General features: G+C 50.5%; 1 protein-coding gene across 1 annotated transcript in view; it reads left to right on the top strand.

Annotated features, from left to right (window-relative positions):
- The first annotated feature begins 200 nt into the window (after positions 1–200).
- LOC138688132 (heparan sulfate glucosamine 3-O-sulfotransferase 3B1-like) overlaps positions 201–15218 on the top strand; it is a 31718-nt gene continuing 16700 nt past the window's right edge. Inside the window, exon 1 of the mRNA XM_069798907.1 lies at positions 201–801. Within this exon, the coding sequence (XP_069655008.1) occupies positions 350–801 (452 nt within the window). The 5' untranslated portion in view covers positions 201–349. The remainder of the gene's footprint in view (positions 802–15218) is intronic.

Raw genomic sequence — 15218 nt, 5'->3', positions numbered from 1 at the left:
TGCCGCCTCGCCAGCCAATGAGCGCTTCTCCTCCCTTCCTCCGCCCCGCCCCCGCCAGCCGACCGCTTCCCCGATTGGCTCCTCCGCCCGGCTCATTATGCGGCGCAGCGCCGTCGCGATAGGTTGGGGGCGCTGCCCGTCGGGCCGGCCCCGCCGCTCCGCCTCCGCCGCTGCTTTTGCCTGCGCTGCCGGCGGCGGGAGAGCGGCGCTGGGGCGGGCAGCGGGGCGGGCAGCGCGGCGCGGCGTTATGGGGCCGTGCTGAGGCTTCGGGGGTGCCCATGCGGCGCCGGGCAGAGCCGAACCGAGCCGGACCGACTCCAGCCATGCATCCCGGCGCGCCCGCGGGCACATGGGGCAGCGCTTGAACCGCTGCCTCGATGTCCCCGTCGCGCTGCCGCCGCTGAGGCGGAGGCTCCTGCTGCTCTTCATCATGCTCTTCCTCTGGCTCTATATGTTTTACTCCTGCGCCGGCTCCTGCGCCGGGCTGGCGACCCGCGGTTCTCCCGCACCGCCCCGCGCCGCCCCGCCGCTTCCCCAGCTGCTACCGCCGGTTCCGGGGGAGCCGGCCGAGGAGAGCAGCCTGGAGGAGCAACGGGCAGCGCCCGACGCCGTCAGCCCCATCTCCGCCTTCTTCAACGGCTCCGGCACCAAGCGGCTGCCGCAGGCCATCATCATCGGCGTGAAGAAGGGGGGGACGCGGGCGCTGCTGGAGTTCCTGCGGGTGCACCCCGACGTCCGCGCCGTCGGCGCCGAGCCCCACTTCTTCGACCGCAACTACGAGCGGGGACTCGCCTGGTACAGGTAGCCGCCTCTCCGCCTGCACCGCGGGGCTCCCGGGGAGGAGGAGGAGGAGGAAGGGGGGGGTGAGGGGGTGGCGGGAGCTGGGAGAGGGGGGTGTCCCCCGTTGCGCCCCGGCGGGGAGGTGCGCGGTGCGGGGGTTGCGCGGGGGGCGCCCGGCTTGGGCTCCGGAGCAGGTCGGGGGAGCGCCCGGGGCGAAATGTCAATGTTCCGCTAAATACACGCACCCCCGCTTTCGAAAAAGCAACCCCGAAAAAAAAAAAACCCACCCAAAAACCCCAGCCCCGGCGCGGAACTTGCTTTCCCCGTTAGCCCAAGCGGCGGCGGGGGGTTTGCAGGCTTTGTGCTAGCCGCAGCGTATTTCATCTTGAAATAAAGGTTAAATATTAATTTAATAATTTTTTTTTTTTTTTTGTAACACTCTTATTTCGTTGGGCTCCCAGGGCTTTTGCTGGACCGTATGTTTTTTTTCCCTTCGGGTTGGGGTGTTGCTGAGGGATGGCTGGCACGTCCGAAATCCCCTTCGGGTCGGGGGACACGGCTGGGCAGGGTCCTGCCCCCGGCAAAGGCAGGTTTTGGGGGGGTTTGACCCCTTCTGGGAGCGCGGCGGCAGCTCCGCGTTCGAGATGAAACTTCCTCGATCGCTTCGCAGGGCTCTTTCCCCGTTAAACTTTCTCCTACCACTATAATCAGCTTTATAGCTGATAAATTGCTCAGGCTTGCAATTTCCAGCTTAGCGCTGGGGATAAGATAGCGGTGCGATGTGCGACGGTGTAACGTGTGCTTTGGGGACGGGATGAAACTTTTTTGGCTGGGGAGAAATTATAAATTACGGGGTTGCATCCTGCAAGGGTGGATGGAGAAGGAATTTTGCGAGGAGCAGCCCCACGCGTGATGGGATGGGATGTCTGTGCACGGGAGGCGATGGGTGCTCCCCAGCTCTGGTGGGACGCCGGGCACGGGGTCGAACCGCATTTATGTTTCTCCTCATCCTTTTATGAGTGAAGTTCCTTTATCAAGAATATTTCGACTACGTCTTTCTGCTGAGTGTTTACAGGAATACTAAACGAGCAGAGCTGGAAACTTTGAAGCTAGATGGGAGCTGTGAAGTTCTGAATTTTAACCGCTTTGTAGTCTTGAAACTCCCACCCTGCAAGTCCGATTAGGTTTATGTCTCTTTTTTTAATGTTGCCATCCCTCAGCAGTTAGTGAAATGAATGCAGGATAAGATCTGGCGAGGAGGAAGTCATTTTTGAAAGCACTTTCGTTTTATGAAATTCTAGAATTTTGGTGGAGGATGCAGAGTGTTGTCCCGTAGCAACTAAGATGAAATCTTTATAAATTCAGTTGGTTTTAAAAAAAATATTAAAATCGCGTTTTGAAAGGAGAACTTGCATGTAACAGAAGACCTGTCAGGATTTATTAGCAAAATGGTGTGTACGTGTTGAACTCTGTTTTTAATTAGGCACCTAAATTAGACCATAAAATGGTTGATTAATCTTTTACAAGTAAGAGGTGGAAGGGGAGAAGGAGAGAATAATGCTTATGATTATGTTAATCTGTTATCCCAGATGCAGTGGGCGAAAGTCAATATTTAAAGGCTACACGTTATTTTTAAATTTGGAGAAGCTGGCATCAAAGTTGCATGTAACTTCTTAAAGTTTCACCTTATCAGCTGCTTAATTTTAAGTAGCGTGGGCCCTATCCCTGCAAACACACTGCTATGTTATTAGATAGCGTCTTTGCAAAAGGGGTGTTTTAACTGAAATCCGACAGATCTTCAGGTCTGAGTGCTGATGCTCCCAAGCAGTGAGCGGTACGTGATGCTGAAGGTCTTGAAATCACTCGGGTATGATTCACCCTGAGGATCGGAGCGTGTTTGTCTGCAGGACCAGGACCCGGATCAATTGCGGGGGGGGGGGGGGGGGGGACGGGACGGGACACGACGACACGGGACGACTAAATAATGCAAAATATATGGGGGGAGGATGTATTTGCTCAAACAACTTGTCTGCTGATTTGGTAATTGTGCGTTATTTCTAACTTCAATTTGAATTAGATGGCAGAAGTTTGTTCCTATAAATTTCAGCGCTAGAAATCAGAGACTATATGGCTCAAAACTCCCACTGACTTCAGCGAATCTTGGCTTCTCCACGCTCCTCAAGAGTGTGCTTATTTCTCCAAGCTCTAATGAGACTTTTATTTATTATCTTAATGTCAATAAGGAGATGTGTTTGTATTTTCTTTTTAATGGCCCAATAAAATCAGATTAAAAATGCTATAAAATATCTGCTGTGCCAGCCGTAGCGCAGTGAGCTGGGCAAGCCTTGTCTGTTTTCAGAGGATTTTGCACAAATTGACTGAACTTTGGAACAGGGGGAGTTACTTGTGTTCTCAGCACCCGGTCCTTGCAGTTTAAATGCAATTGCCTAGCTTTGAAAAGATGGACATGCAATTTTTTACCCACGTCTCAGTGAAAGTACATTTTATTTGACTGGTTTCCGGCTAAATTTGGTCATATCTGTTAGGAGGTTTTGTTTGTTTGTTTAAGTTGTTCCTGCCATATAATGAAGTGTTCTAATGTAACTTTTTTTTTTCAGATTTCTGAGAGGCACAAGGCATCACAAATTTGCTTATTTAGCTTGATGAAGGCTTATGTTTTGGGCTATTTGCATTTCATCATATTTATTAACTACTTATCTCTGTCTAAAGTTTTCATCTATAGAAAATAACTTTTGAAGGAGGGAATGCAAACTTTTTTTCTTGCTCCATTTTCTGTCAAGTGAAATGAAATCTGTTTGGTTTTTTTTTCCCTTTGTGTGAAAGGCAAAATAGCATCAAGTGGTGCTGATCACATTTCCTAAAAAGCAGAGGGAAAAGAGGGAAAAATTAAATTGATTTTTCAATAGTGAGATAGCTAGAAATCTAATGGAAATAACTTCTGTACGCACATTGCGGGGTTTTCCCCCCGGTAATGAATACAGCATGTTAACTGCTTCAAGTGAAAATATGTACCATGACAGAGGAGAAACGGGATCCAGCCACTATTGCAAACTAATTTTAAGTAGCGCCTGGAATTTTTGGATAATAAAGAAGTTTCCTCTTTGCAGCAGTAAGGAGCTCAGCTCTGTAGCCTGTGCGCGCATGTGTCCGGCTGCCCGGACAAACAGCCTGCCTGGCAGCCCGTTGGGAAGTTGTTTTCTTAGGGGTTTACTATATGGGTTGAGGGGGGGGAAGTGTTTCTTGCAAGCCTAGAAAATCAGTTGTTGAATTTTTTTTATTTCCTTTCTTATTTCATGCAACAGTGATCCATTTTTAAATATACTAGAGGCTTAAAAGCCTGTTGTCCTATAATTAATGTAAGGTAAGAAAAAAAGATCACGTCACTAGTGTTATGTGTTTGGGGGGGGTCTTTTTTTTTTCTTTTTTTAATCATTTTAGGCCCAGTGGGCTGTAGTACCCAGTCCCTCCTGCCATGGGCTGAGCGTTCCCAGCCCCACTCAACATCATTGATTTATATTTCAAGTCTGAAGCCCTCTGCTATGAAACCCCGTGCCATGGCTACGCCGGCTGTAACCTCGATAGCGGTGCTAGCCTGAGCTCCTCTGCCTCTAGCCGCACAGATGGGAGACCTCTTTTTCTTTTTCCTTTTTTTGGGTGGGAGAATTCTTAAAATGCTGGGGCTCCCATCTTCCTGCTATTTCCAAGCTGCCTTAATTCATTCTCCATGCTGAGACTGGGTGGTTTGGGTCAGCAGGATCAGGCCCCACGGTGCGGTGGTGTACAATAAACAGCTTCAGACATGCATTTCTTAAACTCCCCAATCACCTAAATAAGCACTGGGGACCTTAATGTGCAAAGTGCTGCTTCACAGCAATTCCTGAACCATGAGAAACTTCCTCATTTTTTTATTTTTCCCCAGGAGCCTCTTTTTTTGCCCCAAGCAGTGTGGGGCGGTGCAAGCAGTGCAGTGCTGATGCTTGCAATGGGCCAGGCTGGGAGCAGGGGAACGACAAGGTGATGTTGGTTAAAAGTTCAGGAGTGAAAGCCTTGCTGAACCAAGGGCAGATCTTGAGCAAGGCAGGATTTTGCCCCTGCATTTGCCCGTTTTTCTCTAAATCCCGACTTTACAGTGGTAGCGAGGGTTTAACGCCTGCCACGTAATTGCCACTGAGCTTCGCAGCCTCCCTGGTGGGACACGGATCCGGCAGCACGGAGGTGTCGGCACGGACACAACCAGGTGCTTGCAAAACTCGACGTGTTGTTTCCGCTGGGTGTCGCAAGGTTCATTGGCCCCAGGAAGTTTGGGAACGGTCTTGATTCTCCCAACCAGACTTAGAGTGCAAATGACCGTATCTGAGCAAAGACCGGTTCCTCCAGCGCATTCCCGTGAGCTGCGTTGGGTTGGAATGAGCGTATCCTAAAGGACAGTTGCATTCTCTGGGATGGCTTTGCCAAGCAGCTTTCCCGTTGAGATTTTGTTTCCTTGATGTAAAAAAAAAATTTAAAAATCAACTACTGACCTTGCATTGTGTTGCACTTAAGTGAGTGGGGACTTTTAACGGTCCCCTTGACACTTGCACAGGGTTCAGTGCCCCCTTGGCCGTTGTAGCAGCTCCCCATGACATTGCCTTAGCTGCTGCGCAAAGTTTGGAAGAAAATGGCCCCAAAAAAGAAGGGCTGGGCTGTTATAATCAGTCAGTGAGGCCCTTGTGTTTGCATGGGATCATTCCTTTAGATCTGAGGAGGGTTGAGTTGTTCAAACAGATGGCAAAGATTATTCGTGTTGCTGGGGTTTCAGCGCGCTGCTCCGTTTCAAGCATGTTGCCCGATATGACGCACGTGACAAGTTCTTCCCAGCACGACGCTGGGGGGGGGACGACATTGTCTGCCGTGATCGGGTTTCATGGCCTCACCTGTTGAGCTGCTGAACTTTTCGAAGTTGACCATGCATTGGGGGTGACTTATGTGGATGGTGGATCTGCCTGGCTAATCGCGTTAGCGCAGCACCGCGCGGCGTGCTGGGGAACGTTGTGCTTCTTCTTGGCATGAAAATGATGGGAATGAAAACCCACGGGCTTGACTCTGGGTTTGGGATTTATTTATTTTTTTTTTTCTTTTCAAGTGGGCTGTGGCAGATGTCTGTAACACACACCAAGCTTTGGATACCTCAAGGCGCTTCCAGTGAAGGCTTTGTTTTTAAAAGCATCCAGCAAGCCCTGGATGCAGTGGCTATAAAAACTCTACCCGAACCACCATTCTTTTGAGCTGTATTTCCAACCTGGCCTGATCATGGACTTGTCTTACCATCAGACCTCGCTTGCTAAACTGCTCTGTCTGCTTGAGCCTGGGTTCGGTGCTATTAATCTATCCCAAGTAGGAAGAAGTCTAATTTAGTGATCATTCAGCGTGAGCGTTCATCTCTTCTGGTGGTATGACCATGGGTGATCAATGGGTTCAGGGGATAATGAATCAGCCAGGGCCGTGCAGGACAGTTAACATATGGGCTCAAAGAACAATAAATAGCAGGGCACGTTATTTCAGTGGTGTAATTAGGAGGTCAGGGGCTATCGGCTGCTACCTGTTGTCACCATGTGGTGTGTGAGGAGGGGCTGGAGGAGAGGCTTCTTCCTTGGTTTGTGAAATGACTAAGTGCTGTGCTGGGTCCTGACTTGCTGCTGATGACTGTACCGGGGCTTGCCCACGCCGTTGCAATTTCAGGTCTTTCAGCAGCTCGCTGTGTGTTTCTTAATTAGCTCGAGAGAAACACCATGTGCTTTTTAAAGGAGCTCAGCCCAGCAGCCGTCACCAGCAGCAGCTGGAAGGCAACTGAGTAAATGGACCTTATCTTGACTTTCTTAATAGAAACAAGGGCTCCCATGATGAAACGTATTGATTATCAGCAGGCTCAGAGGGAAGGAGGGGTTAATTCAGGGTGGGGGGGGTTACTGGTGGCATAGCTTTGCCATTACAGAGTTGCTCCTGGACTGGAGGTGGTTGCAAGGAGCCCAGAGGCAGGTTGGGAAGGGCATTGCATCGTGCTGTGGGTCAGATGAGAGGAGGAAGCCAAGGCCAGGACCGCATCTTTCTGCCTGGGGATGGCAGGGACTGCTCAGACATGATGTGCAGTAGACCTTAGTTTGTCCATAAAAGTGATGGGATGGAGGTAACCTCTCCTGGTACCACGTTGGCTTCAAGCATTCCCCATGGCGATTTTCCTATTGTAATAGCTCTGTAGATGGAGGAGGAAAATGGACTCGGTGATGGTGATTTTGCATGTGGTGCCCTCATACTGGGAGGGGGCGAGGGCCATTGAGGGGTGAGAAGGGGTGTGTGGGAAGCTGTGAGCTGGCTTACTTGGCTGCTGACCTGCAACACCTTGCGTCCCATCTCTGCAACCACGTGTGGTCCTGTCTTGGGAGTCATTCAGAGAGGATCAGAAACTTGGGTGGTTGGGGGTTTAGATGATGCTGGTGGGAATGTTAGAGGAAAATAAGTGTAGAAGTGCTGCCGGCAGAAGACCTCACTCTGACTTCTAGTAAATGAATTATTCAATTTTTTAAATTTCTTCTGTTAAAATATGTGAGCATGGCAGCGCCCTGCCACGTGGTGAGCAGCAGGGAAGAGAGAGCTTTATTTAGAGAAAAATAATGCCGTGTTCTGCTAAATGCTTTACATCTGTGTTAACCTCCTCAGAAATACCCTGGAACTAGCCTGCTTCAAAAGCAGTTTTGTTTCCTCCTCTCCCTACAGAAAAGGGACAGAGAAAGAACATCTCTACTGAGGGACGCTGTGACTTAGTGCTGGCTTCAAGAGAGTTGTCGCACTTCATGGCAGCAGAGGATCTGACCCAGAATTTAATTTGCAGCCAGTCTCGGATGCAGGGCCACGCGAGGCTAACCCTGCTCTCGACGTGACTTTGTACAGCATCACCCAAGGAGCTTGGCTCTGCTAACCTTTGCTGGAGGGGGTCGTCCTCCCTTCTCCTTGCCTTCTTGTAAATCTTGTGCTGCTAAAATTTGTAAGACCAGAGCTGTAATCTGGCCAGTCGTCTCAGCTAGTACTGCTGGGGACTTCTGCAAATCCACCAAAGTGGTTAGTTTATAATAAAAACGAGCAGTTGTAACCTCTCTCTTGAATTGGCACGGCCTTTCCCCTCCGGTGTGCGTTCCTGGCAGCCCAGCAGGCAGCTCTTCCAGAAGAAAGTGAGAATTGTGCATGGGCTTTCATTTTATATGCCGATGTGTAATATTATAGGTGGATGTATATATTTTATACATCCCTTGCTGAAAGTGAATGCAAGGCCAAATCCTTAGTTGCCACAACCACGGTCCGGCAATACTGAGCGCAGCTGGAGTAGAAACACTGATTCTCTTTAAACAATACACTTTTCACGTGGGGGGTTGGCTCTGATGAGGAGATGAGTCTTCAGCAGCATGCTGGTGGCCAAGACTGGACTAGGTCCCTAAACTTGGCTGTGTTTAATGCAATCCAAAGCCCTGCCTGGGGAAGGCTCCAGGATCAGGCCCTTGGCATCTGTCCATGTGCCTGTGGGTGCAGAAAATGTCTCCACAGAAGCCAAAATCCACTACAATGATTAACTTTGATAAAGCAGCTAGACAATCTCTATATTAAAGCCCCCAGCTTGCAATCTGTCTCGAGTATTGAATGCAAACTTGTCTTAAAACTTGAAAGTCTACAAAGTACAGGCGAGTGGCACGTGGACGGGTGGGAAATCTTCAGAAAACTGCTGATTTGGTGAAAGTGATTAAATGCGGGAGAAGCAGAATGCACTGGCATTGCACTGGGGTTAAATTGCATTAGTATTTTTGATTTGGAGCTGGGTCTGTGGGGCTGCAGCGGGCGGCTGAGCCCGGGCGATGCTGTGGCTCGGTGCAGAGATCTTCCCGTCACTAGGGGGAGGACGAAACCCCGGCGTTTTATTAACAAAGTGCTTTGCTGCTTCATTGAGCTATTAAATATTTGTTTAAGAACTGGCAAGGCCTGCTGCTTTGGCATGCCTTCGGTTTGTTTTTTTTTTACAGGTGTATTAGACTTGGAATGAAAGCAGGAGGTGCTGGAGTAAACAGCAGGTGTGTCTCAGCCCTTTGGTCCCCGCAGTGGCTGTACGTGGTCCTCAGCTGGTTTATATGCAGGGCTGAGAATGCAGCTGCTAAATGTGAATTGCGGAGGGACCCCATGGCTTTGCTGTGCCCTGTGTCTCTGCACGTTGGGGTGAAGGCATTGCTGAGACGCCGTGCCTCTCTGCTCTGAACCCCCTGCACCCGCCTCCGGTGCCGCGTTTAAGGAATTGTGCTGGAACGGAGCCGGATCTGTCCCCTTCTTCCGCAAGTGGGTTGAGATGGGGGAAGTTCCCGAAGGTCTCACCTGGGAGCAGCAGGGCGGTGGGCTTGGTGGGTGCCTGTAGACATCCCTGAACATCTGCCCTGGCTTCACTGCAGCTGGACTGAGCAAAGTGAGCTGCCTAAGAGCCAAACAGGCTGAGCATTGCCCCTTCTCGAGGAAGAGCTTAGCAAGTCCGTCTCCTTCCCTCTTCCCCAGCACTGTGCGCTGAACTTGTTGCAACTTAAGACAAAGCTTGTAGTTTTGTTTTTTTGTTTTTTTGTGTTTTTTTTTTAATTTCCCTCTTGAGCCGGTCTGGTAGCTAATGAGCCTTGGGCTGTCTGCATGGCATTTTGAAAAGCAGAGGGAATAGCTAGTAGGGGGTGTTGAGCAGCGAACGAAGCCTTGGGAGAAGATATCAGCCTTGCCAGAGCAGAAGTGGAATAGCCGGTTAGGGTTTCAACCTGGGTTTGCTGCAAGCCGAGAGGGACTGGGAGCCGCTGTCTGCTCCGAAGCCTCGTAATTACAGGCTGGCGCTGCCCGGACAGCCGGACGCGCGGGAGGAGCAGCCTGCCCCGCGCGAGTGTCTCGGCACACACCGGCGCCTTGGCTGGCTGCCCTGGCTGCACCGCGGCTGCTGGCTCCCCCCAGAGACGATTTCAAGGTCACACTGCTAAATGCAGTGTAATAATTAATTAAGCTATATATAAACAGCAAGCTCATGTGGTCCTAAAGCAGATTAAGAGCCCGGGAGTTTCCTCTCGCCTGCCTTCCTCCCCACGGTCTTCTCCTTCCTCGGTTCCTCTGCGGGTGAGCCCTGCAGTTGTCACACGCTCAGCCATCCCAGCAAGGCTTACCAGTTGGGTTACGCAGCTGCACAACTGGGTCTGAGCCCAAAAATGATGGGGGCAGAGCAACGCCTGCTCTAGGGGATTCCCTGGCTCACCCAGTTCCCCCATCAAACCCAGTCCTCTTGCTGGGGCTGGAGGAAAGGACACGTGCAAAGTCTCTGCCCTCCCCGTGGGGATCACTTCACTCTATATCGGTGCCTGATGCTGGGAATAGCTTAGTGCTGGGAATAGCTACTGGGGTTTGCCTTTGGCAGCAAGCATTTTCAAGACTCCTGTTGCTTTGAGGCTCAGTATAGCAAGAGTGGAGCATCCCACATGATGGTGGGGCAACTTCAGTGTGGGGTTAAAACCTCCACAGAAAGAATGTTTGTGGGGGGTTTGCAGCATGGAGGTGGAACAATAAGCTGGGCTGGGTTTCCTAGAAGAGCTACAGCAACTTAAAGTTTGTAATGAGGCTTGAAACAACCCGAACAAATTCTTGCCTTGTGACTCCTGTGGATCTGAGATTTGTGTGGTGCCAAAACTGATGCTCTTTGGTTTTTTTCTCTTGCATCTATCTAAAACTGGTCAAAACTCACTCCAATCCCAAAAGTAAAAATTTACACATAATGTTTAGTTTAAACTCCAGGTTACTTTTAATGTAGCTGCAGAAACACCCCAGGAAAATTTAAAATTGTGTTTCTTAATCAAGCATAGGTGATATGCGCTGTTGAGGTAGTTGGAGAAGAGCAGAGCAGCTTTCAGCACTTCCAGATCAGTCTGGGTTTTGCAGTTGGGGCACGTGCATGCCACAAACCCATCAGCAAAGTCTGATCCTTGGCTGTGCACAGTGAAATCCTTGGAAAACTGAACACACCCCAGGGCCGGCTCTGGGAGTAGCGGGGGAGTGAGCATCCGCGCTGCCCGTGCTTGCTCTGGGGCCTCTTCTGCTGCTCCCCTGGCCATCTCCTCCTGCACATCCAGTTGAACGAGGGCCACCACCGGGGATGGGGGCTGGTGGGAAGAGGTGCCCAGGGTTGATGGGCTCCTGCAAGAGGTTGCGTTTGGGTAATGCAGGTTGTCCAGCTCCCTGGCTCTCTGAGGCAGAGCTGTCTTGTCTCAGTTTCCAAGTGCCAGGCTGTATCTACATCCAGGAGATGGAGGCAGAGAGAAAAGACTTTGTGAGGGCTCACAATGGAGTCCTGAATCAGTTCAGTCCGGGTCTGAGGGGGCTGGGCTGTCTCTTTGGGAACCCAAGGGTGTAGAGATCAAAGGTGCGAGTGAGTCAATTACAATTCACGATTGGTTCATCCATATGTTTGGGTATTTGAAAGGCTTCAATGGTAACCCATTTTATATCTCTTATGCCCATTGATTTGTTAATCTGACACTTGGTTTCATCTGAATAACAATAGCTCTCATTCAGAGTCCTCAGTGTTCAGAGAAAAGTCATTTCACTTGGGTTGTGCTCCAAGGCCTTAGCAGACCGGCCCACTGTGGTCTTTATGTAGTAGGGCTTGAAGGACTATGGGATAATTCAGCCCTATCACCGTCTCTGGAAGGAAATCGGCTCTCAATGGAAGCAGGGTGGGATGCTGAAGGTCGATGCTGGATTTTGACATGCGTGGTTTTGCTCCATAAGGTCCTTTCTGGTTGCCACTGTAGCCGTGGACCTGCCATCGCAGCCTGTGGGGTGTTAAGAGGTGGGCAGGGTTACAAAGAAAGACAACCCAAGTAGTCAGAAGTGGAAAGCAAGCATGGAGAGCCCTCTTAAATACAGCTTGAGTGAGTGTGCTGGACTAGATCAAATCATTGGTATGGCAATGTGAAGTCTCTAATTACATGAATACCTTTTTAATTAGAAGCAGTGCTTTGCATCTGTTGTACTTGCAGCAGAGCATCTCCACCAGCTGAGCCTGCTCTTTAAAGAGCTCTTGACTGTATTTTGTTGACTGTTTATGACTACATCATGTTCCCATGTAATGACTGGGGCAGGAGGGGAGTCTGCAGACAGACCTGCTCCTTCATGTTTCCCTAATTGGTGCCTGTCTCCCTCCTTTGCTGGGAGTTTCACTCCTTCCCAAGGCTGGTTTGGTTCCTTCTGCACTACCCTGAGTCCTGCAGCATTGCTGGGGACCTGCATTGGGATGTGGTAGCACCATGAACCTGTAGCTCAGTTGCCTCAGTGGGCATGCTGCTTCTTTGTCCTGGAAGTTATTTTATTTTCTGTCTTTGATGTTTGGGGGGGGGGGGTGAAAAGGATAGGGAGAGACTCAGGAAGTTCATACTGGCCTGATTGGAGATGTTGGGGAAAAAAAATCCCATTCTGGACAAATGCTTCTTACTCAGCTGCCCTGGTCTGTTTACTGTGGAGCAATCTTAATTTCCAGTGCTACTGCTTTATGAGTCTAAATCACTAATCCATTAACAAATGAGTTGAGGTGACAATCCCATTTGTGTTAAAATGCATTTAGGGATCAGTACTGAGAGGATCACCCGTGTATTAATTTGTCAGGCCTTTTGTTCCAGCGGGTAGCAAATATAGCTCATCCCAATGGGAGACACACTGACTGGGCCAGTGTCCAGATTGCCGATGGTTCGGGTCGTGGTTGGTGCCACCCTTCCCTTGCTGGGAAGAGGCAGGAGACTGTCATAAATTAATTAATAGAATCATAGAATGGTTTGGGTTGGAAGGGACCTTAAAGATCATCTAGTTCCACCCCCCGTGCCATGGGCAGGGACACCTTCCACTAGACCAGGTTGCTCAAAGCCCCATCCAACCTGGCCTTGAACACTGCCAGGGATGGGGCACCCATGGCTTCTCTGTTCCAGTGCCTCACCACCCTCACAGTGAAGAACTTCATCCTAATATCTAATCTAAATCTACCTTCTTTCAGTTTAAAGCCATTACCCCCTGTCCTGTCACTACATGCCCTTGTAAAAACTCCCTCTCAGCTTTCTTGTAGGCCCCCTTTAGGTACTGGAAGGCCGCTATAAGGTTTTTCCCAGAGCCTTCTCTTCTGCAGGCTGAACAACCCCAACTCTCTCAGCCTGTCTTCATAGGAGAGGTGCTCCAGCCCCCTGATCATCTTCATGGCCCTCCTCTGGACTCGCTCCAACAGGTCCATGTCCTTCTTATGTTGGGGGCCCAGAGCTGGATGCAGTACTGCAGGTGGGGTCTCATGAGAGCGGAGGGGAGAATCCCCTCCCTCGACCTGCTGGTCACGCTTCTTTTGATGCAGCCCGGGATACGGTTGGCTTTCTGGGCTGTGAGCACACACTAGCGGGTCATGTGGAGCTTCTCATCAACCAACATCCCCAGGTCCTTCTCCTCAGGCATGCTCTCAATCCATTCTCTGCCCAGCCTGTATTTGTGCTTGGGATTGCCCAATCAACTGAGTGGCTCAGCTTGGAATAAAGTCTAAACCAATGTTAAATTCTTGACCCACTCAATGGGATGCTCAGGGTAATGAGCAGCCAGCTGGTGAGTACAGGACATGCTTACTTGGCTGGGCTCCTTCCCACATAGCTCATCCTCTGATGAGTTTGTTCTTCACTGCCATTACTGGCCACCGGGAACGTGACCCATCCTCTGATGGTCAGAGGGGACATTGGCTTATCTTTAAGACAGTCAAGGAGGAACATTGGGGCTGCACAGTTACGTGGCTGGTTTGGGTGTTGCTGAAGAGGCAGGTGGAGTCATGCAGCTGGGGTTTGGCAGCAGCTTGCTGGCATCACTTGGCCTATGTTAGGAACATGCATGCATTATCGAAAAGGGCAGAAGAAAATTGTAACTTTCTTTTTTCCATAGTGAAAATGGAAAGCTGGCTGCTGTCTGAGCTGTAGTTTCAAAGGCCTCTGCTGTTCAGGTGGTACTGGATGTTCACAGGATCCCCTTAGGTGCAGAAGGTGGATTCCTAGAGATCCCACATGGCTTTTTTGAAGACCTGTAGATGTATATCTGTCTCAAGGCTTGTTTCAATCTGCCCTGATCCTGCCACCCTGAGAGCTCCCCTCCCACGTGCTGTGGAGGAGCTAGCGGGCTCTGGCTCAGCCATCATGTGGAAGATGCTCCAAGAGCCCTCAGTGCCCGGAGGAAAGCGCTGCTGGGGGAATAAAGCAGTTTCCCTGCTCCCCTCCCTGCTTTGCTATGCCCACGGTGAGGAAGAGGAGCGGGAGCAGAGCTGTCACACAGCTGCCACTGGCGCTAGTCCCTTTTGGGGCTTTTAACCCAGCACAGTGGTTTAAGCCCCCCTTTGGCATGTCTTACCCTGAGGGCAGATGAATTGCTGGCATGCTCCCCCAGTATCGGTTGTGAGCGAAGGGCTGCAAGCTGGGGCGTCGCTCAGGGCAGAAAGGGGCTCCGGGGCTTATCGGGAGGCTTTTTCCTGTAATCGCAGCTGTAAAGCCCCAGCACAGGAAGGCTGGGCTTGATTAGGAGAAATGCGTGTCAAGGTGGCAAGCAAAGACCTCCCTGTGCAAACGCTGGACTGCTCACATGGGTGTTTAACAAAGGGCGGCATTATCAGCGTGACTTGTTACCTGCCTGTGCAGACACACAGATTAGGGCATTAATTTCTGTGTTGGGGGAAAACACAAAAGACCTCTCAGCAGGGCTGTGATTTATGAATGTGGCAATAGGGGAACGTGGTCCTGCCGGTATCTTGCTGGGTCGGTTTTGTTCAGTGGCTGTTGACTTGTGCAACATTTAGTTTGAGGTTGGCTCTTTGGTTTGTGGATTGGGTTGGGTTTTTTTTCCCCCTTCTAGCAAAACTGGAGCAGGTGAAATGCAGTGGCTTGGCAGTGCCCCAGGGGAGTGGGACAGTGTGGGAAGGGGTGATGAAGTTCATCTCCTTGTAGTCCTGTCCTGGGCAGAAATTTTTTTGGTGTTTCTGCACATTCAGCCTTGGTGTACCAGGATTGGCCACCTGCATCCAGCTGCTTTTGGTGGTTAGAGAGAGGCTGCTGCAGTGGTCACTGTGTGCTTACTTAACCAGCAAGTCAATTTATACGTGCCATAAAAATCCATATCCATATAGACCCTATGGACCCCCCACCCTAGAATGGACCCAACCAGGGGTTGCTTCTCTTGAACCAAAGCCTTTTCTGGGAAACTTCTTCCTATTGCAGCATGGCTACAGGAATACTGCAGCGGTGCATAGCTGGCGTACAGATGAGTAGGGGGTACATGAAGTGACCATCTCCCCCTGCATTAGACGTCTCCTTTGGGTCCAAACCAAGATGTAG

The sequence above is a fragment of the Haliaeetus albicilla genome, chromosome 12 (genome assembly GCF_947461875.1).
Source record: "Haliaeetus albicilla chromosome 12, bHalAlb1.1, whole genome shotgun sequence".
In the NCBI taxonomy this organism is placed as follows: domain Eukaryota; kingdom Metazoa; phylum Chordata; class Aves; order Accipitriformes; family Accipitridae; genus Haliaeetus; species Haliaeetus albicilla.
The sequence above is the reverse complement of the archived record's forward strand: the minus strand, read 5'-3'. Positions and strand labels throughout refer to the sequence as shown.